The sequence below is a fragment of the Pangasianodon hypophthalmus genome, chromosome 13 (assembly GCF_027358585.1).
Source record: "Pangasianodon hypophthalmus isolate fPanHyp1 chromosome 13, fPanHyp1.pri, whole genome shotgun sequence".
NCBI lineage: Eukaryota > Metazoa > Chordata > Actinopteri > Siluriformes > Pangasiidae > Pangasianodon > Pangasianodon hypophthalmus.
Window position 1 is genome coordinate 3,440,000 of NC_069722.1, and position 21,456 is coordinate 3,461,455.

Below are 21,456 nucleotides of genomic sequence, written 5' to 3' on the forward strand. Positions count from 1 at the left end.
ACAGCTGATGAAGGTGTTTGTAAGTGTAAATACATGAGGAATAAAATACATTTTATCTGCTCAGAGTGTGTTTCTTGCCTCTGACTTCTCAGTCATGGAAACGCAGTACTTTACTCTCTTGATATTCAGATTTACAGATTTGTGTAAATCCTTTCACACCTACTGTATAGAAACTGTATAGATCTGTATGAGATGGTGAACAGCAGCAAGCCCCTAAAATACAACATATGGCCAAAAGTATGTGGACACCAGACCGTCACACCCACGTGTGAACCTTCCACAAACTGTTGCCACAAAGTTTATAAGCACACAATTGTGTATAGAATATCTCTGTATGCTGTTGCAAGCCTGTTCCTGCATGACAGTGCTGCCGCGCACAAAGCCAAGACATGGTTTGAGAAGGATGGAGTGGAAGAACTCGAGTGTCCTACATGGGGTGGATTTAGTGATTTGGGGGCCCTTTTCAATGTTTTAACATCAATATTTTAACTTTCAGCATACATTATTTAGCATTAATAATTAAAAATATACACCATTTGCATTTTTAGGGGCCTCAAGACAGTTGCCTTTGTTAGACCTTTGCCTAGCGCTAGTTCCACCCCCGCCTGATCTCAACACCTTTGGGACAAACTGGAACGCAGTCTATGTACCTGTCCTTCTTCATACCTGTATCTTGCACCTTTGGTCCAGGAGAAACGTTATTCATCTCACTGTATACGGCTGTGATGAGAATAAAACATTTACTTGACTAGACTCACTCTTGTGGCTGAATGAACACAAACCCCCACAGTGATGCAAAGCCTTTCCAGAAGAGTGGAGGATATTATAAGAGTAAAGAGGAGAATAAATCTGGAATGTGACGTTCAATAGCACATATTAATATGATGGTCACGTGTTTACAAACCTTTAGCGATATAGAGTATGTAAAATATAACATCGTAATAATGGTAATGAACTAAAAAATGAAAAACAAATCCAATAACCATGAATGAGCTCGACACATAGCTGAAAAACTTCACTCAAATTTGACAGAATTGAAGTTTTCACAGTGTGCTAGTCCCTGTGTTATAGGATAAAAATATTTATAAGTGCTAAATTATTAATAAAATGTGTAATGCCATATATAGTATGTACAATTTGGACTGTAAAGCTACAGTGCAGTATTATGTGCACTTCAGTATTCCATACACCAAACACCTGCCACTCTATCACTTATCACACAAGTGGGTTCACCTAATAAGAGTAACACACTGTGATTAGGGGGGGAAAAGAAAAAAAAAAAGTTATGCTATGATGATTTAGTATGAGAACATTCCTTATGAGACACACTCCGAATCAAAGAAACTCAGTCCATGCAACAGTAATCTTAGAACTTCCCCAATTTAATATTTTTATTGTCATAGAAGTTTGCTTTAATAACATGTGAGCACGCTCATGCGCTCTGCAAGAACGCTATGAGCAGAGAAACCAAAGTGTGTGTGTGTGTATAAGCGAAGGGAGACAATACGACCGAGATACTGATGTTTAATTATTTTTCCAGCTTTGACTGGTTAATCATTTCAAACGTTACTGTTAGACAAGCGAACTCTGGTCCACAACTTTATTATAATGGCGTCTTCGCTGCACACTGTATTCCTCTGGTGGGAAAAAGAAAAAAAAAAAAAACAGACCACAATAAACACAACCATCTTCTGTGAGTCTGGTGAAGGGAGACTGAAAAAAAACAAAATGGCACTGCTGAGCTCTCAATATGAGAAAGCTGACAACGTGTGGACTCGATTTCTTTTCATTTCTTTTTTTAAATTTTTTTTTCTTTGCTTAAAAACAAATTTCTTGTTAGAGAAGTTGTTTTGCGTTTGTGAGCTGGTTCTTCGGGAGGGCAGGAAGGCTGGGAAACGTGTTTCTCCTGCCGCAACACCCACCTCTCCTCCATGTTCGGTTTCTCCACGACACACACACACTCGCGCACGAGCTTTTCAGTCTTTCTCAGCAACAAGCTTCAACACTTTCCCAATAGCAATGGTCTTTCCTGCAAAAGACAAAAAAAATAAATAAATCCCAGAAAGTTACAATCTAAAGCAAGAAAAAAATCACTTTGAAACTTTGAATAAACCTACACACACACACACACACACACACACACACACACACCATACTACAGTATATACAGTACTGGGCCAGACAAGCTAGTTTTGTTAGCCAGTCCACCAGGCAAGTGGTGCAGGAGAAATAAAAAACGTCCAGTGAGCATCAGACTCACCAAAACTGGACAGATGAAGATTTGAAAAAAAGACCAGGTCACATTTATCTAATCTTCAACTGTCCAGTTTCGGTAAGCCTGAGCCGCCCACTGTACCCTCAGATTCCTGTTCTTGGCCGCTGTTGCAGCTCATCCGCCTCACGGTTTGACATGTTGTGCATTCTGAGATGCTTTTCTGCTCACCACGGCTGTAAAGAGTGCGTATTTGAGTTCCTGTAGCTTTCCTGTCAGCTCGAACCACTCTGATCTCTGATCTCTCTCATCAACAAGGCGTTTCTGCCCACAGAACATACAACTGCTGCTCTCTGGATGTTTTTTTTGTTTTTCGCATCATTCTGTGTAAACTCTAGAGACTGTTATAAGCGAAAATCCCAGTTTCTGAAACTTGCTCCAACAACCGTGCAACAGTCAAAGTCACTGAGATCACATTTTTCCCTCATTCTGATGCTTGATGTGAACATGAGCTGAAGCTCTTGACCTGTATCATAATTTCACACTCTGAACTGCCGCCACACTGCTGATTGGATATTTGCATGTACGAGCAGGTGTTCCTAATAAAGCGGACGGTGAGTGTACAGTGTATACGCTATACACGTAGTACTGACCTTCGTCCCTCAGGGTGAACCGGCCCATCTGAGGGAAGTCTTTGAATGTCTCGAGGCAGATGGTCCCGGCGGTTCGAAGGCGAGCGATGCACACTTGGTCCTGTTTGACGAAGCGAGGTCGCGTCTTGCTCTTCTCACCCGTCTTCTTGTCCACCAAACAAATTAAGGCCTGCACAAACACAACACAACACACACACACCACATGAACTGACACTGCAACAAAAACTGAAATTGCCACCTGTATTTAATCAGTGGATCAGAGAGTGCATCATCTGAGAATCTGTACTCTGATAAAAAAAAAAAATAAAAAATGCTGTGCAGCACAATTTCACAAGATCTGGCAACCCGTACTGATGTTTCTAGGAAAAGATGGACTCTTAATATAACATGAAGTTAGTTTTACAGTGACACTTGAGCCATGTGGGTTTTCCTATAGATATATTGTTTATAATCATTATTTTGTCCTATTCTGTATAATTAAGCTCTTTTGTGTATTATTTGGTATGTAACCACCGTGCCGTATAGACTAGGTGTTTGTTTTTCCTGCCGAGTTGAAAATAAATTTTAAAAAAAGTTATGCACACAACAGCATGGCAGCGTTATCTATTAATACGCCAAAGATAAGACCTGCATGTTGGTTTCCTAAAAGTTACAGCCGTGGCGATTTAAGAGATGACGGAATACTGAAGAGTGAAGTGTAAAGAGGATTATGGGTAATGCAGTGTTTACCGTGATTTGCACTTCCTCGATGCAGGTGTGAATGTGCAGGACTGCGTTGTACCCTGGGCAGATGATGGACTTGTGTTCAATGATAACGATCTGAAAATGAAAAGAAAAGAAAAAAAAAGGTTTTAAACATACAAAACTGCAAAGCAACAAAATCTTCATATCTGACTGCCACTTACACTTTGCACTCATAACTCGGAAAAACCCGACTTTTACCCGGAATTTAACTCAGAATTCCAAGTAGGGAACTCGCACAACATCCATACAATGTTTTGTCACAACAAAATGCCAGCAAATTTCCAAATTTCCAAAAATTAAACAAATTTCCCTTTGATAAAACTTTTGAGCTTTTCTATTGTGAGGCGGTGTTTTAACAGCTTTGTAAATTTATATTTGTTAAGTAATTATGTTGATCTCATCCCGAACGGAAATAGACCAATCGTGACCGATAATTTTTTATGCACAAAGGTGAACAAGACAGCTGACCTATCTTATGTGTCATCTCTCATATTTATTTATTCATTCATTCATTCACTCCGTATTCAGACACTAGCCATACAAACACGACCTTGCTCTGGGCATCCATGTTTTTCCAAGCCGAAGCACTCTGGAAAATCAACTCGGAATTTTGCGTGTACAATGGATTGCAGCACATGAATAGAAAAGGGGCGGAGCTACACAAAAAACGAATAGTTCGACGTTCAGGGCGGCCATTTTGTGCTGTAAAACGAGTGGTGTGTTCTGACTTTGTTCTGCAGTTTGCGACGTAGCCCCTGCCTCTGGATGATTACATGCCTTTAAGACAATCAGCAAGATAATTGAACAGACTCGTTTTTACCTGAGCGTCGAAGGTGCGTCCCGAGTGACAGAGGTTCTCCGGAGTACACAGGATGAAGCCGGGCAGGATCTCCTCTTCCTCAATGCCTTTAAGTCGAAGCTTCAGATTCTCCCCGGGTCCTGCGTCGTCCGTCTCTACATCATCCGAAAGCAGGCTCAGCACCTCCACGGTGTGCTACACACACACACACACACACACACACACACACACACACACACACACACACGCGACAGAAGGAGCATTTATACACACTCAAGGAGAATGAACAAGCAGTACACATGTGCAAAATATCACCAGCCTTGTTTCAGTTTCTAATGTGCAATATTTTATAAATTTTATATCATTTTTTTTCTTTTATTATCCCTAAGGTGTATATATTTATAGTTTTAACTTTTCTTTCTTCCTTCCTGCACTTTAACTGTCTGTGAGCTGCTGTGATAAGTGAATTTCCCCACTGTGGGATCAATAAAGTTTATCTTATCTTATCTTATCTTAATATATTAGCATGGAATTGTATTAACATTTCTTAATATTGAACATATTATTTATTAAACACTTATTTTATACAACACATTTACCATACCGGTGATGGTTACACTTGCACCACACGCTACAGGAGATGCTTTATTGTGAAGATGAGCTTACCCTGTTAGGCATCATTACAAGTTGCTGGGCTTTGCTGATGCAGCCGGACTCCAACTTGCCCAAAATCACAGTGCCCATGTCCTAGAGAAGAGCAAAATCATTAGAATACAACACTAGCATAGACTTTTCTGTTCTGGTCACTATAAACGTCTGATTCTGCTTAAAATGGCAGAAAAAATACCACTTTTCTGATATACATTTATCTCATACACACCTCCTCTCCCTGTTCTGGAGAGCCTCACGGTATTTAAGAGCAAGGAATCCTAATTTTTGATAATTTTCGCAACACTTGGTGCCGAGATAAACTAGCTAGCTAGCTAACATCTACGAGGTAGCATGCAGGGAGGATACCTAACAAGTACGTTGCCAAGAGTATTAGTGCAGTCGATTATCAATAATAATCAGTCAGTCCCCTAGTCGCTCCACAAAATTATACAGATTATACAGAGTGAAGTTATATTAAATGTAAGAATGCGCTACACTTCTTGTGGTCACAATCTGTAGTACAAATTCTGAATTAATTGTGACTTTTGACGTAAAAGTGAGCAGGGCTTGCATCATCTGACGATGTTTGTCTGTCCACACGGCTTTTTAATCAAAACTACGCGTTTCGGTTTGACAGTCTGAGCAAACTGCTGAGCTAAAGTTAATTAGCGAGTGCTGATTATATATTACTAAATAAATAATTCACTACAAAGCATTAACCTCAACATAAACATCGACACTTGTGAGGAAAAACATCAATATGAGAAAAATGTTGTTTTTTTAATAAAAAAAAATAGATTTTAAAAATCTTCACCTTGTATTTATCTACGATCGGTAACCTGACTGGTCCGTCGCTGGATCTGTTGAAATTTGGCAAACTGTCCAGGTGTGGAATGAACGGTAATCCTCTGTAAACACACGAGACGACATTATTAGTTACATAAAGCAAGAGATTTCAGAAAAGCAATTAAACTGTGATAATTAGTATCAGAGAATTATGGAAGGAATACAACACTTGGGGTGTGCTGCTATAGGAAAATAATCAACAACATGGTGGTGTGAGGTAAGCTGCTGCTATAGAAACGGTAACGCCTCAGAAAGCGCGCATTAATATGAACCTGTACTACTGTCAGAGCTGCGGTTATAGCAAATTAATCAACCAATCGGATTTGAGAATTTAACTGCGCTGTGGTGCGACGTGTAACGTGTTTGTTCTCCACTTACGTGTACCAGGAGCAGTGCTCCGCTGGTTCTTTCAGGTTGGCCCCTGTCAGTCCTGAACATGGCATGAAATGAATGTCTTTTCTGGGGTTGAAGCCCACCTTCTTCAAAAATGGCACCAGTTTCTCCTTACACTCCTCGTATCTGCGGAAAAACGTTCACAACACTGATGAAATGACACTTTAGAAAATTAAACCTCCTTCATCAAGTACATAAGAGTTCAACTTTAACACTGTCCATACGCAAAAAGTCTTCACGCAGAAGATACGCACTTCTGAGCTATCGAAAACGTGGTCAAGTGCTACTGCAGTAAGCAGATCCCTCACCTCTCCAAGCTCCAGTTCACAGTGGGGTCGTCCATTTTGTTCACAAGGACGATCAGGTGTTTGACTCCCGCCGTTTTGGCCAGCATGGCGTGCTCTCGCGTCTGGCCTCCTTTTTCAAACCCTGTCTCAAACTCGCCTTTACGCGCTGAAATCACCTGCGGCACATTTCAGAGACTTCACTCAAGTGTCCAAGACGATCAAAAACAATGTTCGGGATCTCATGACATCTCAAATAACTATATGCCCAAAAGTTTGTGCACCCCTGACCATCACACTCTCATGTGCTTGTTGAACATCTCATTCCAGATTTATTCCCCCTTTGCTGTTATAATAAGCTCCACTCTTCTGGGAAGGTTTTCCACTAGATGTTGGAGCGTGACTGTGGGGATTTGTGTTCATTCGGCTACAAGAGCATTAGTGAGATCAGGCGCTGATGTTGGTGAGGAGGTCTGGGGTTCAGTCGGTGTTCCAGTTCATCCCAAAGGTGTTCAGTGGGGTTGAGGTCAGGGCTCTGTGCAGGACACTCGAGTTCTTCCACTCCAACCTTCACACACCATGTCTTCATGGAGCTCGCTTTGTGCACAGGGGCGTTGTCATGCTTGAACAGGTTTGAGCTTCTTAGTTCCAGTGAAGGGAAATTGTAATGCTACAGCATACAGAGACTTTCTATACAATTGTGTGCTTCCAACTTTGTGATAACAGTTTGGGGAAGAATTACATATGGGTGTGATGGTCAGGGGTGCACATACTTCTGGCCATAGTGTGTATTTCTGTATACACTAAAGTAGGGATGAGCAATATGACAAAAAATATCATATCAAGACATTCAGAGACATTTCTACAATATATATCACAGTATACAGGTGTGCTCACAAACTGGCAGCAAAAGAGTAATTGCATAAAAAAATTAATACCCAATTTTTAGTTTTTTTTATAGTTACATAACATTTCTATTTAAAATACAACAAAAAATGAATTAACACTGAAAACAATCACAAAAAAAACAATCACTTATGGTCAGCTTGTAATTAAAAAAAAAAAAAATAAAATAACACAATAGCCACAATAGCTGAGAAAAGCATATAGTGACAATATTTATCATGATTTTGATATTATATCGTCATATCATCCAGCCCTACACGATATAATGGCTGTGTAGTTAAAATAAATACTGTTTAATTCACACGTTGTTAATATTCATAAAGATGACGACTTCTTAATTTCACCACATTGCTGTTTTAAACCCTTTTAAATCAGTAATTTTCTGATTTATTACTTAATAAAACTCAATAAAACCATGAGATAAAATAACACACAATCACACTCACACGTTTCCTATGCTGAAAAGTCGGCACAGCACATGCTGAACTGCTAAAAAACTGCTAAAGAGGTAATGGAGAATTTGCATTTTGGGAATCGATGAGAATGGATTTATTTCCTGCTCAGATTGCACACTAAATGAATTTTAAGTGTGTGCCACAAGCTGCGTCGGACGCAACGGGGACTTTTTGTTACGGATGAACTGAAGAAACCACACCAGGAACAGAGTTAACATTTACTCAACATCTTACTCCAACATATTATTGCCTAAAAAACCATACACTGATTTTCACAATACATTCATTTTGCAATCTGTTCATATCGCAAGCCTGGTCATTCCTGTGCATCACTTAACGACTCACCAGCACTGCCAAATCAGCTTGCGACGCGCCTCCGATCATGTTCGGGACAAAGCTCTTGTGTCCCGGCGCGTCCAGGATGGTGAAGTGCTTCTTCTCCGTCTCAAAATACGCACGGCCCACCTCCACGGTTTTACCCTTATCTCTCTCCTCCTGATTCGTATCAAGGGCCCAAGAGAGGTACCTAAGCAAAACACCGATTTAACACAAAAACGATTCACTTCAGGGCAACGTGACTGTTTTATTAAGTTAGTGTAGGAGCGAGGAGAAACTGCTAAATCCTTGTTAAATCCTCGTCTCCGATTGGTCAGACGGGGATTAATTTTACACGTTTATGCGCTTGTTCTAAAATGTTATGGTTTCTATAGTAACAGTTCATTCACAGGGACTTGTACAGCAGACACTCCACGTATTCTAAGACTAATAATATATAGATTTTTCAAACAAATAAAAACACAATTATTAACACGAGGCGATCGTTTAGCATTTCTGTAAGGAGTCTCCAGTGTCAGCGCTTTGTGACAGCCAGAGGTAAAGTTTTCTAACATCTTTAGGACAGAGTAATCATTTGTAGTTTCTCTGTAACATGACAAGCTGGGTTTTGTTTTTTTGTGAACAAAAAAGGGGAACAAAAAAGGGTACGACCGTTTATAGCTGCTATAACAAAAGTGAGAACAGGAACTAACCAGTTTCGTGGATATTTCACAGCATTAAAAGTAATGAAAAATAGATAAAAGTATGACGTGCTCTTCTTTAATAAATACAAAAAAATGTAATTGATGTGATACAAGTGGAATAAAACACTTCATGACATGCTCATATAGGAAAACAATCAGCTTCAAGGTTGTAACAGTAGCCCCGTTTCGCATCGCATCAAATGACCCCACCACAAGGTTGATTATTTTCCTATAACCGCACACCCCTGAGTGTTTTATTCCTTACACAGCGTAATAATTTAAATTACCAAGTTTCCCTGTTCTTCTCCTTGGCCTCTCTTTCGTATTTCTCCAGAGTTCGCTTCTCCACCATGCCTGTTAAATACCTGTAAGGTGGAAATGAAACACAGAGGAAAGATCAAGAAAAGTCCCAGACAGAAGACAAGAAAACACAAACACTTATAACTCCCTAAACATGCGCTTAACCTGCTCCTTAAATTCAAACAGTCAAACAGCGCCATCTACTGACCACTAAAGGTTAAACCACCATGCAGCGTGCCTAGAAAGAAAATAAAACTGTTTCCACTGAAGGAACCTTTTCAGGAACTGAGGATCTAATGGCTTATTTTGGTTCTTGCGTTGCTCCAAACACACCTGATCAAACATATGGCAGGCTTGTGAGCTGGATCAGGTGTTTAAATTAGGGAAAAATTTAAACCTGGAGATGAGAAACCCTGATTTAGAGTACGTTTCTGCAGACCAGGAATTATCAGAGGCGAGGCTTGCTACACTGAACTTGCTGATTGGACATAGAATAAATCACCTCGCCAAAAACACGGCATCTTAAAAACATTAATCCTTCTATCAGAGATGGAGCTGCATGAGTGGTGAAGAAGCGGTGAGACAAAACATGGCTGCTGGCTCGCAAAAGAAAGTAGTGGAGAAATGTTTTAAACCCAAATTTTTTCCAGAGGTCTACTGTACCTTCCTATCTCACATTTTCTCTTCCTACTATTTTTTTAAAAATTTGTTAACAAGTCTGAAGCCACAGCCACACAATGGCGTGACACAACGTTAAAAAAACAGGCGCTACAAAAACAAAAGAAACTGTTATAACACGAGAAACAGTGCAGCTACTCACATGATCTGTCCGCCGATGGTCGATTTACCAGCGTCTGGAAGTAAAAGAGTTGAGAAACAGGGTGAGAAGAGGACGAGGCTGAACTAAGTTTTTTGAAACGTGTGCGCAAAAACACAGAAGGCAAGAATGAGAATAAATGAAGAGATTCGGAGAGATTGAGGTTTAACGCGAGTTAAACATCGCGAGCACGAGCGTTTCGGCACTAATGTAGAATTAAATGTGTATGAGGATGAAAATAATGACTCATTACACTAACACTGTTTGTTCAAATCACACATTAATGACCTTTCGTTAGGATATCTATCACAACAGTGTGTGTGTGTGTGTGTATACACGATAATAAAGTCCCACACCACCAGCATGTACACACAGTCTGTAATGCCCACAAAGCTGCAACATGTTGTCTGAGGGTATTAGAGATGTAACCGAAGACGCACACATTATTACGAACGAATGGATAATGTGTTATAAACAGATATGAATGGGAGGAGAACTGTTCAGGTTCAGGGCATCTGGGTAAGACTAGAGGTGTGTTTCGGGGCCAAAAAAAAAAAAAAAAATCATCTCACAGGCTCAAATAAAGATGGCGGTCCTTAGTAACTACCTGGTCAAGGTCTACTAGTTTGTTTATAATTTGGAAAACAGAACCAACTAATAAACTGTGTTAGAAAATACCGTGGACAGGAACAAAAAAATAATAATAAATTAATAATAAAACAGTTCTGTGGCACATGCATTTCTGTATGTATTTACCAGTGTTTCCAGAGACATAGTGATGGGACACAAAAATATCGTATCATTATCACGACACTCTAAAGCGTTACTATGATAGAGAATACGAGTCACCATAAAGTTTTGCTAGACAGCCAGCAATACAGTAGTGATGCATAAAAAAATAACTGTAATGTAAGTAACTTACAATAAATATAAAATAAATAAAATATGTAACACTGACAAACAGAAAGAAAATTAATTTTGCAATTTTAAGAGATCAAATACAAAATTTTAAACAACAGCTGATTCCAGCCAGTTTGCAATTATTAAAAAATAATAATAATAATAATGAATAAATACATCACGATATTCACGGCATCTCAGAAAACTGTATTGTGACATGACTTGTATCACGACATCAATATTATATATCGTTATATTTTAACGTCCAGCACTAGGGTTCATATTTAAGTTAAAAACAAATTCCTCAGGTGCAAGCTACACCCACTTCGGGTTAAAATCCGAATACAGGTACGAATATTTGGTGCTGCATTAAAACGCTAGAGGTTACATTTCTTTGTAATAGTTAATTTACATGTAATTATATTTACAGGAACTCTGCACTCTCTCAACATATACAGAAATATATATTCTACTCATTTTTATCTCCCTCTTCATTGCTTCCCCTATTTGCTGTCCCGTACCTGTTTACCTGTCCATCAACTTACCTTTCTGTCTTCATGCTTCCCACCTGTCCCTCTATTTCCCTCCTCCTGTTTTGTCTATCCATCCACCTACATCGTCTCACCTATCTCACCCTTCGATCTCCGCCACAGCTTTACGCCATTTTGTTAAGCAAATATTTCCCCTTCAATACTGAAAAAAGTCCTTATTCTGTGTCACTGTATCCTTGTGCCACCTTCGTTCCTTCCACAAAGCAACAAAGAGACGTTTCCTCTCGTCTGTCATCGCACAGCCCTTATTATGACATTCTCACTCCACAGCAAACACAAACTCCAGCCACCTCAGTCTGGGCCTCGAAAAAGCCACTATGAATCTTAACGCTTTTCCTGATGTTTCACATAAAAACACAGGTGGAGAGCGATCTCCAAACATCACGGAGGGACATAAACAAAGCTACAACCTATATATATATATATATATATATATATATATATATATATATAAAAAGCTTAACAAATGTGTTCGCGGCATAAACAGGCATTTTCTCACAAACCTGACACGACTGGTATTCATGTAGTGCTGACGTTCGCGCTCTTATCTGCGTCCAAGGCCTTATTTTATTTTCTCTCCAAGTCACTTGCACGGAACATTTTTCCAAACACCTATCACCAACTCACAAATTTCCGTTCAGATTTGTCCTGAGTCTTCAGCCAAAGTCAAACAACATTAAAAGCACTGCTGTTTACCAAAAAAAAAAAACAGACACAAAAACCTTTAGGACTTTCATGTAGTCATACAAATAAATTCTCTCTTACTGAAGCTCGCAAAAAGCTTGAGTGAAATAATTTCCTCTAATAATTCATAGGCATGAGATGATGCACTAAAGCCACGATATGAGACGATGGACACAAATAAAATATTCCATTTTAATAGATTTATTTTGTAGTAACAACAAATCGAACCACTGCAATATCAAAACATAGTGTTGTAAGAAAAGTAGATCAAGATTTATATAAGGTGTAATTTTCCCCTATTGTTAACATTATTTTAATCTTCTTCAGTGTCATAAAGTATTTCATAAATGACTAAATAATAAATCTGTGTCATCACGTCACATCCCCCTGAAACGTACGAGCACGTCACACTTACATATTTAACTGTACAGATCAGGAAAACATTAATGATTTTATTTTGTATATCATATTTCCTCATCCCTCTGAAATTAATGTCAGGTTACACCGCTGCCGGCTTCTGAACCGTTTTTAGACACGAGTGCGACTCACATCAAGCGCAGCACACCGGCGTGGATTTTAACGAAAATCTGTCTCACGCCTAATAACTCATCATCGCCAGAAAAAACACATCAGTGCTTTACTCATTTTGCACTCAAACTCTCACTTATCTCCTTCCACAGTCTTATTTTCTTTCTCTCCAAGTGTCACACATGAAAACCTTTCGAAAAGCCTGTGGGGAAGCCGTGATATCGTTTTTAAAAAATAATTACTCCCCAATCGCAGTCGACTGGATATAGCTTCGAAACTTTTTACTGATTCTTTTTTTTTCTTTTTTGAAGGCTTTCTTCTTCTTCTCCTTTCTTCAGCGCTTCTTCTTTCTATAACTAACTCAAGACCAACTAATTTGTCTCCCAAATATTCCACAACGTTAAAGATGTCAAACTTTGTGTCACTTGTTAATAAATTAATTGGTGAACTGCTGTGGTGTAAGAGGAATAAAACACTTCGGGACATTAAGAAAGGAGAAAAAAAAAAAAAAAAACAGATCACTGATTATTTTCCTACAACTGCACGCCGTATTGGGTTTAATTCCTTATGCATCAGCTCAGCTTTTTTTTTTTTTTTTTAAAAAAACATGATGCACACCGTGTAGCGTAGAAATATCTTTACTTACCCTGATATATTTTTTAAAAATCATTTATTAAAAACGAGACGGCCATGGATGCGCCTGACTCATAATCCAGGAAATACGGTAATCACACCTACAGTATAAGCTTACTCACCCACGTGTCCGATGAAGACCACGTTGACGTGCTCCTTCTTGGGCGCGTTGGGCTGAGCGGGAGTCATTTTTGGCGTTGGCGCTTCTTCGTCCTCCTCCAATCCCTCCTCCTGGAGCGAGTCTTCCTCTCCTCCTTTCTGCTCCCAGCTCTCTTCCTCGGCTGCTGTCTCTCCGTCTCCAGAGCCGTTCTCCATGGGCGGAGCTGCTGCCACAACAAACACGTGCCGTCAGAGCTACACACGCGCGCGCGCGCACACACACACACACACTACACGCTTTACTGTTTACACACTCAACAGATCAGACACTGATCGCTCTTGTTACATCCGTCCAGGTTCGCGCTCCAGGGAGAAGTGGTTTACAGTCAAAAGCGTATATCGAGATTTAGTTACATACCTGCGCACTGAAGAGTGCTCCGCTAACAACAGTCTGAAAATGTTATGTGTACAGTGATAAAGCTACAACTTCACTGTGAACATCACGATAGGTGAAGTACAGATCATGCCGTACTCCCTGAAAGCTGCTACAAGATTTATGAGCTTAAATCCAGGGTTACACAGCCATTAACGTCATCCACTAGGAAAACGAGAAGCTGAGAGCAGATATAGTGGTGTTCTGAGAACTCGAATACTGGGTTGGACGTTTATCATATGCAATTGATCATAAATTGAGAGGAATGAGTCACATGCAATGGTCACATGCATGAGGATGTAATGAATGCCTAAGGAGAATGTAAACAGGATTATTCTCTTCTGCTTTAGCAGATATTCGCCAACCGCACCAAAGTTTATTTCAAGTCACTCAACTTTTAATTACAAAGAAAGGAAATGAAATAAAACTCACTTACCAGCCGGTTCTGAGACCTCAATACGGCCACCTTTCTCCGGAACTGTAAGGAGAAAAAGAAAACCATACGTTCATCAACAAGAAACTATAATTAGAACGTGTAAATCTGAAAACACGTGTCAGTTTTCTCTAACAAAGCATGCTGCTAGGTGGATTATCAACTCTAAAGGCCTCGATATTTAATGCGGAGATGATGTCGATGAGATTCACGCAAAAATGAAACCACAAGCTTCGAAGCTCATACAGTCTACAGAACATAGTCATATAGCATACAAGCGCTCCAGTCCTGAAGGTGGCGCTGTTAACATTTCATGACAAAGATTACCGGCCCTCAAAAGGGCCTTTCGCACTGCAGGAACCTTTTCATAGTACCTGAAGTAAATGTGGAACTACCCACTTTTTGGCTTTTTTGCACCTCCGGAACTGGGTGTGATTTTAGTACCGACTGCCTTTTTCGAGAACCAAATTAGCTCCTACTCCGGAGCAGGGTCTAACCAGCACAACTGGAACTATCCGTGACGTAAGTAGACGCTGATTGGCCAAACGCGTACGAAAACGCCCTCACCCGCCATGATTTAAAACGCCGTGTAAACATACTGTAGTGTCAACTTATTTCGCAAGTATGGAGAACAGCGATAGATGGACGCGAGACACAACAAAAACACAGCTCCGATCACAGCGTCCTCCATCCTCCGGTTGTTTACGTTGTTCTTTGTTTCCGTTGTTGAACGTCGCGCACAAATGACGTCGCTGTCGACCGGCTTACGTCACTTCCTAGTGCTCACTGTCGGTGCGAACGCAACCCCTTAAATGGTACTGGGAAATAGTTCACGCAAAATCGCCCAGTACTTTAGTACTGTAACTTTAGTTCTGGAACTAAAGCGGTGCGAAAGGCCCTGTTGTCATCCATCGTGGAATCAACTGGCTTTGGTACGCCCTGTTTGTAACGATAAATCGGAGGCTTGTTCAAAAGTTCGTCCACACGATACGGCGAGCAAAACCTCTGCGATTACGGCGTATCGAACATGGAAGCCCGATGCACGTCGCCTCTGCACGAAGTACACTGAGGCTTTAAACTGCCTGTAGGTGAGAATGATTCTGCATTCAAGGTGTGGTTGCATCACCCAGGAAAAGCCACCGACTTGCAGTTTTAACTCATCAGCTTGCGGTAGTCGTCCCAGCTACCAGCTCCTTCCCTGTTTACGGAGTGAACTCAGATCAACATGGCCGCTCACTTTGTGAACAGTGTAAAGTCTTCCTTCTCTACTTTTAAATTAGTTTGGCTTTAGATCAGTCAGTATACAGACACAGTACTTGGTTAAAGCGACAACACTGACCATATTCATCCCTGTTTTGAGAAGGTAATCATCATCTCCACTCATTTAACTAGCATTAGTCGGCTAGCTTGTTGCTAAGCTACTCGCTGTTGTCAGCTGTTGTTGCTGTGCTGCAATTTCAGTCCAAAATGTTGCCTGAATGTTTGGACTTCACTACAGTAGAACAGACGCAGTAGCCGCTCAGGCCTGTAACTGGAAAAGTGTAGATAATGTAGCTTTTTCTGAGCTTTATGAGCTCTAACAGAGCAAACAAAATTCGCTTTCGAAGAGGCTTCCATGTTTTTTCCCTCCATTTCGCACACTGAACGTCCTGAGGTGGGAAACGATGTGCGTGGCGTCCCATCCAGGTATATTCCTGCCTCACGCACAGTATTCCTGGGATAGACTACGTATCCGCCGTGATCCTGACCAGGATAAAGCGCTTACTGATGATGAATGAAACAAAGGAAACGGTTTTTACTTTTCATTTGCATTTCTATTTGTCCAATTTGGCAACTCACAACTGAGGCAGGATGAAAGGGTTAAAGGTCTTGTTAAAGGTGGCAGCTTGGCAGTGCTGAGATTTCAACTCGCAACCTTCGATCAGCAGCTCAAAGCCTTAACCACTGAGCCACCACTTCCCGTTTTCGATCCACCCTGAAACGGCGAAAGCATATCTCTCCGAATCTGCTGTTTTCGTAGTGAGGATTATGTAGCGCTGAAATAATAAAGCTTTTCAAAAACACTGCTGTCATGTGATCTCCGGAATTCCAAAATGGAGGAACTCTGATCATTAATAAAGAAAGTGTGTTTTAGGTTCATGTCGTCTGAATGAATTAGAATGTAAACGAATGAAATGTCGTAAGGGTTAAAGGTCAGACACGGAGCATGTGCACACAGCGTACCGTTTTCTGACACTTTCTTGTTTCATTGTGGACAAGAAACGGATTGAAGCAGCATAGACTGGGCATGAGCTTCTCTATAAACACACACACAAGGCATGACAGTGATTTCTCTCACACACACACACACACACACACACGCACGCACGCACGGTTTAGGACACAATGTGCCTTACTGTCATCGCTAAAACATGAAGCAAACTTCACCACGTGGCTGAATGCTGTAATACACGCCTATTTCAGACGCTAAAGCTTAAAAAGGGATTTTACACTGACGCACAGATGTCAGTGCTTTTATTTTAATTATTTTACTTGACCAGAAGTCTGTGATTAAGTAACTTCGGTCTCATGACAAGCCTGAACGGACAAAAATCTGATTTTCTGCCTTAAATGTGACGCAGCCAAGACTATATTCGGTGGAAAGACTGAGAAACAGGCGAATGTGTTCAAGCAAAAATGGAAGAAACCTACAGAAAAGAAACGGATGTGCAGCATTTATGGGAAAAGATGCTTTGAAATTAAAGACAAATACAGCTTGTGTTCCTAACCGTCAAGAAAAAGAAAAAGGGAGGGAAAAAAAAAAAGCAGCATTTTTTTGAGAGGAAGTTTGCAAAGTGAACGCAGCCTGGAGCCCTATTTGGACGTGATTAAATTTACATGAGGTCGTGAGGTCATTTCCTATTTTCCAGAAGCTCCTCCGTGATTTTATTTCCATCCAGATCGGCCATGTCGGTGTTTTTTCTCCGTCCATCTTTAAGAAAATACAGTTTTTCACCAAACTCAGCTCTCGTCTGATAATTTTAGTCCTGATACACGCGTCTAGAATTATCTACGCAGATGTCACCTCACGTTGAGGGAAAAAAAAAGTTTGACTGCTGCTTCTTGTGGTATTTAGTCTCGTAGCGAGTGTATCAGTGCCTCTCCACAGATTTAATTAAACACTTCCTGAATCACAAACTGAAAAGTGGATGCTTTAGAACAGGTACTCGACCATACACCTGGTCTGGCAGGTAAAACCTCGACTACACACGCTGCCTGGGAAAAAGTCTTTACAGGAAGAGGAAGAAAATAAAATCATGAAGGAAAGAAAAGAAAAGCGAGATCCTGCAGGCTGATTAAAGGAGCTACAGAAATACAGCATTACTTTACATTCACATACACCTACAACATCACTGACTTTTATTTTTTATTTTTTTATAAATAATGACTGCCAGGTCCTTAAATATCTAACGACACACGCAACGCAAACACTCGGGTTCGTAGGAAAGAAAACGCAACCTGCGGGAAACTCGGTTCTGTCGCAGTCGCTCTGCTGCTGTCCGGATTTATCACAGACATCCGGCTGATAAACGAATCCGATCCGAACAGGGCTCACGGCAATCAGTTAAGGGGCTAAAAATAAACATTGTTTCTAATCGACATTCATTTATTTATTTTTATTTTATTTAAACAACAACTTCCAGGCTACAGGAGACATTTTGCGTTGAGTTCGTCGATCCGGCGACAAACAAACTAAAACACACCGAATGTCATTTAGCAATAAAATAAATGTAGACTTTTTTTCTTTTATGAACTTTATCTTTAAAACCATTATGCAGTGTGGCAGTGTGACACAACAACCTCACACACACACACACACAACACACACACTTACACACAACAACCTCACACACACACGCTTACACACACGCTTACACACACGCTTACACACACGCTTACACACACGCTTACACACACACAGACACACACACAGACACACACACAGACACACACACAACCTCACACACACCTCACACACAACACACACACACAACACATGCACACAACCTCACACACACACTTACACACACACACACTTACACACACAACCCACACATACACCTCACACACACTTACACAACCTCACACTCACACAGACACTTACACACAACCTCACACACACTTACACACAACCTCACACACAACACATGCAAACAACCTCTCACACACACACACACAACCTCTCTCACACACACACTTACACACAACCTCACACACACACACTTACACACAACCTCACACACACTTACACACAACCTCACACACACACACAGACCTCACACACACACACCCTCACACTCACACACCCTCACACACACAACAGTCACGCAACACACACAACCTCACACACCTTTTATGGCTTTCCTGCAACCTGCTGTATTTACTGTCCCACCAGTCTACAGAAATCAGTCACGTGACCAGCATTATTAATTAATCCTGGCTCGCTCTTTAATCCGGATTTAAACTCAGTACATAGCTGGCGGCAGAAGTAATGGCACCCCCTCTGTAGTGCCTTTTCCGTCCAACAGGGAGCCATTTACCCTCGGATTCACTTTCCTTTATAAAGATTGCTAATTAACTCACACCACCACTAACTACTACACTAACTACCCAGACAGGTGCACACACACACACACACACACACACACACACACACACCAGGTGTGGAGGAGGAGGAGGAGGTGTTATAACCCCCCCCGACATCTTGTCATGCCTCCTGGTGATTTTTTTTTCAAGACTCTTGGTGTGTAAAGTACCGTTAGCTAGTTAGCTAGTACTTCAACACGTGTGATGATTTGCGGTTGCAGTTGCGGAGATTTAAAAAATAAAATAAAAAAACAACTAAAACCTAAATGTTGTTTGTTTGTATTTGAATGAAAATAAGTGAAGTTGCTAAGTTCTCGTGCTAACAAGGTGCGGTTAGCTTAGCTTCTTACAAGGTGAGAGAACTTTAAACTGTTATCTCCTTCCTCTTATCAGAGGTTAGCTTAGCTTAGCATAGGCTAGCTTAGCTTAGCATAGCATAGTTTAGCTTAGCTTAGCATAGAGAGCTAACAGGCGGGACAAAAAAAATTACAAGTAGCTTAGCTTAGCTCGCTAAACGCGACCGGTGGGAAAGTTTACCGGCTACAGGGGCGATGGTTTCCGCGGGCGCTTTCTGGAGATAGCCGGGGACAAACTCGGCCGCGTTGACGTTCGGGATGAAGGGCTTGGCGTTGACGTTGAGGCCGCTGAAGGAGTCGCTGAGGCCGGTGTGAGCGCTGACCGGGGCCTCGCTGCCCTCATCCTCCTGCTCCCACGAATCCGGGGCAGCGTCTCGCGCTGGCTCCATTGGCGCGCGCGGGGCTGAAACTGCTCGTCTTTAACGCAAATATTTATATATTTACTTGTATATACGACGAAGAAAGACAACGCGATATCTTCGTTCGGTTCAAATCCCCGTTACTAAAGTCACCCCCGTTAAAACTTGTCGTTATTTAAACAGCCCCCCCGTTATTCTGAACTAAAACAGCCGGTCTCGCCTCACGCGCGTGAGGAGGACAGAAAAAAAAGGAGCCTCGACTCAGCAGTAGCTCCGAACGAATCCTCGTGTGTGTGTATGTGGTGACGACATTCGTAACCGGCGTGCTAGAGCATTCTGGGAAATTGAGTCCACCCATACGAGGCTTGCAATATACTTAGCTGGGAAAACGTAAAACAAAAACTACATTTCCCTGTTTCGACGGGAGAACTCGTTCCTGCGCCGCTCTTAAAGGAACAGAGACGTAGCTCTGTGTGAGGCTGAACAGTTTCTTAAAGGAGTATGATTTAACTCTTTCATGCCTAAATTACATAGAAACATATTCAGAAACATCTTAATTTTATTACGTAAAATTGCATCTCATGTGACGTTTTCTTATCTTTTTCTACATACACTACATGGCCAAAAGTATGTGCACCCCTGACCATCACACTCATATGTGGTTCTTCCTCAAACTGTTGCCACAAAGTTGGAAGTACACAATTGTACAGAATGTCTTTGTGTGCTGTAGCTTTACAGTTTCCCTTCACTGGAACTAAGAGGCCCAAACTTGACAATGGCCCTGTGCACAAAGCGAGCTCCATGAAGACATGGTGTGCGTCTCAATCAGCTCCCTAGGTCTGTTAAGAACTCTGGCTCACCACATGCTGGGACACTGTTGACTCAATTTCCGAAGACATGACTACGTACTCACGTTGTAAAACATCACCACTGGCATTTATCAACAACTGGCAGGACCGATATCTTTCTGACATTATATGTCACATACATTTGTTAGCTTAATCACAGACGTTTCTGTCATGGTGCTTCAAGCAGGATCGTACGCTAGCTAGTGGATTTTTTTAATCATTAAACATTTAAAACTCATTAGACTCAAACGCACTGTATATAGAACGTCAAATAAAGTTAAAAATCACTAATGTAAGTAATCATTTGAGAGCTTAAACAATGATAACAAGCTACTACATTTGTAGATGAAGTTGGCTGAGAGTTTTTCTGCCATTTTTTTTTTTTTTCGAGCTGAGAGGCTTTAGAAAATATGACATCATTTCTAGTAAGGGAACATAATAAGCACTGATGCTCCCTGTTTTTTGTGGTGCATTGAGGGATTTTTTTAGGGAGCAAGAGTTTCAGTGTACTGGAAGGATTCTGCAATTGAGACAGCCCTTAAATGTCCGACTTCCTGATCAGTGCCCTTACTGCTGAACTAGGGAGCTGACTGAGACGCACCCATGGTGTGTGAAGGTTGGAGTGGAAGAACTCTGGAAGTGTCCTGCACAGAGCCCTGACCTCAACCCCACTGAAAACCTTTGGGATGAACTGGAACACCGACTGAACCCCAGACCTCCTCACCAACATCAGTGCCTGATCTCACTAATGCTCTTGTACCTGAATGAACACAAATCCCCACAGCCACGCTCCAACATCTAGTGGAAAGCCTTCCCAGAAGAGTGGCGGTTATTATAACAGCAAAGAGGGAATAAATCTGGAATGGGATGCTCAACGAGCACATGGATATGACAGTCAGGTGTCCACAAACCTTTGGCCATATAGTG

General features: G+C 41.1%; 1 protein-coding gene across 2 annotated transcripts; it reads right to left on the reverse strand.

Moving 5' to 3' along the window:
* Positions 1-1,364: 1,364 nt before the first annotated feature.
* gspt1l (G1 to S phase transition 1, like) lies at positions 1,365-19,983 on the reverse strand. Of its 2 annotated transcripts, none has more exons than XM_026916751.3 (14): positions 19,504-19,983; positions 14,344-14,385; positions 13,498-13,701; positions 10,083-10,116; positions 9,250-9,327; positions 8,289-8,469; positions 6,607-6,761; positions 6,284-6,424; positions 5,874-5,967; positions 5,075-5,155; positions 4,430-4,603; positions 3,595-3,684; positions 2,866-3,034; positions 1,365-2,029 (listed from the first exon to the last, which is right to left on the reverse strand). In XM_026916751.3, exons 1-14 carry the CDS (start codon positions 19,709-19,711, stop codon positions 1,977-1,979), a joined length of 1,704 nt encoding a protein of 567 aa, XP_026772552.1. In that variant the 5' UTR covers positions 19,712-19,983; the 3' UTR covers positions 1,365-1,976. The 2 variants fall into 2 exon arrangements, with proteins under 2 accessions (XP_026772552.1, XP_026772553.1); XM_026916752.3 differs by having other exon boundaries at positions 13,498-13,698; positions 19,504-19,982.
* Positions 19,984-21,456: the final 1,473 nt, after the last annotated feature.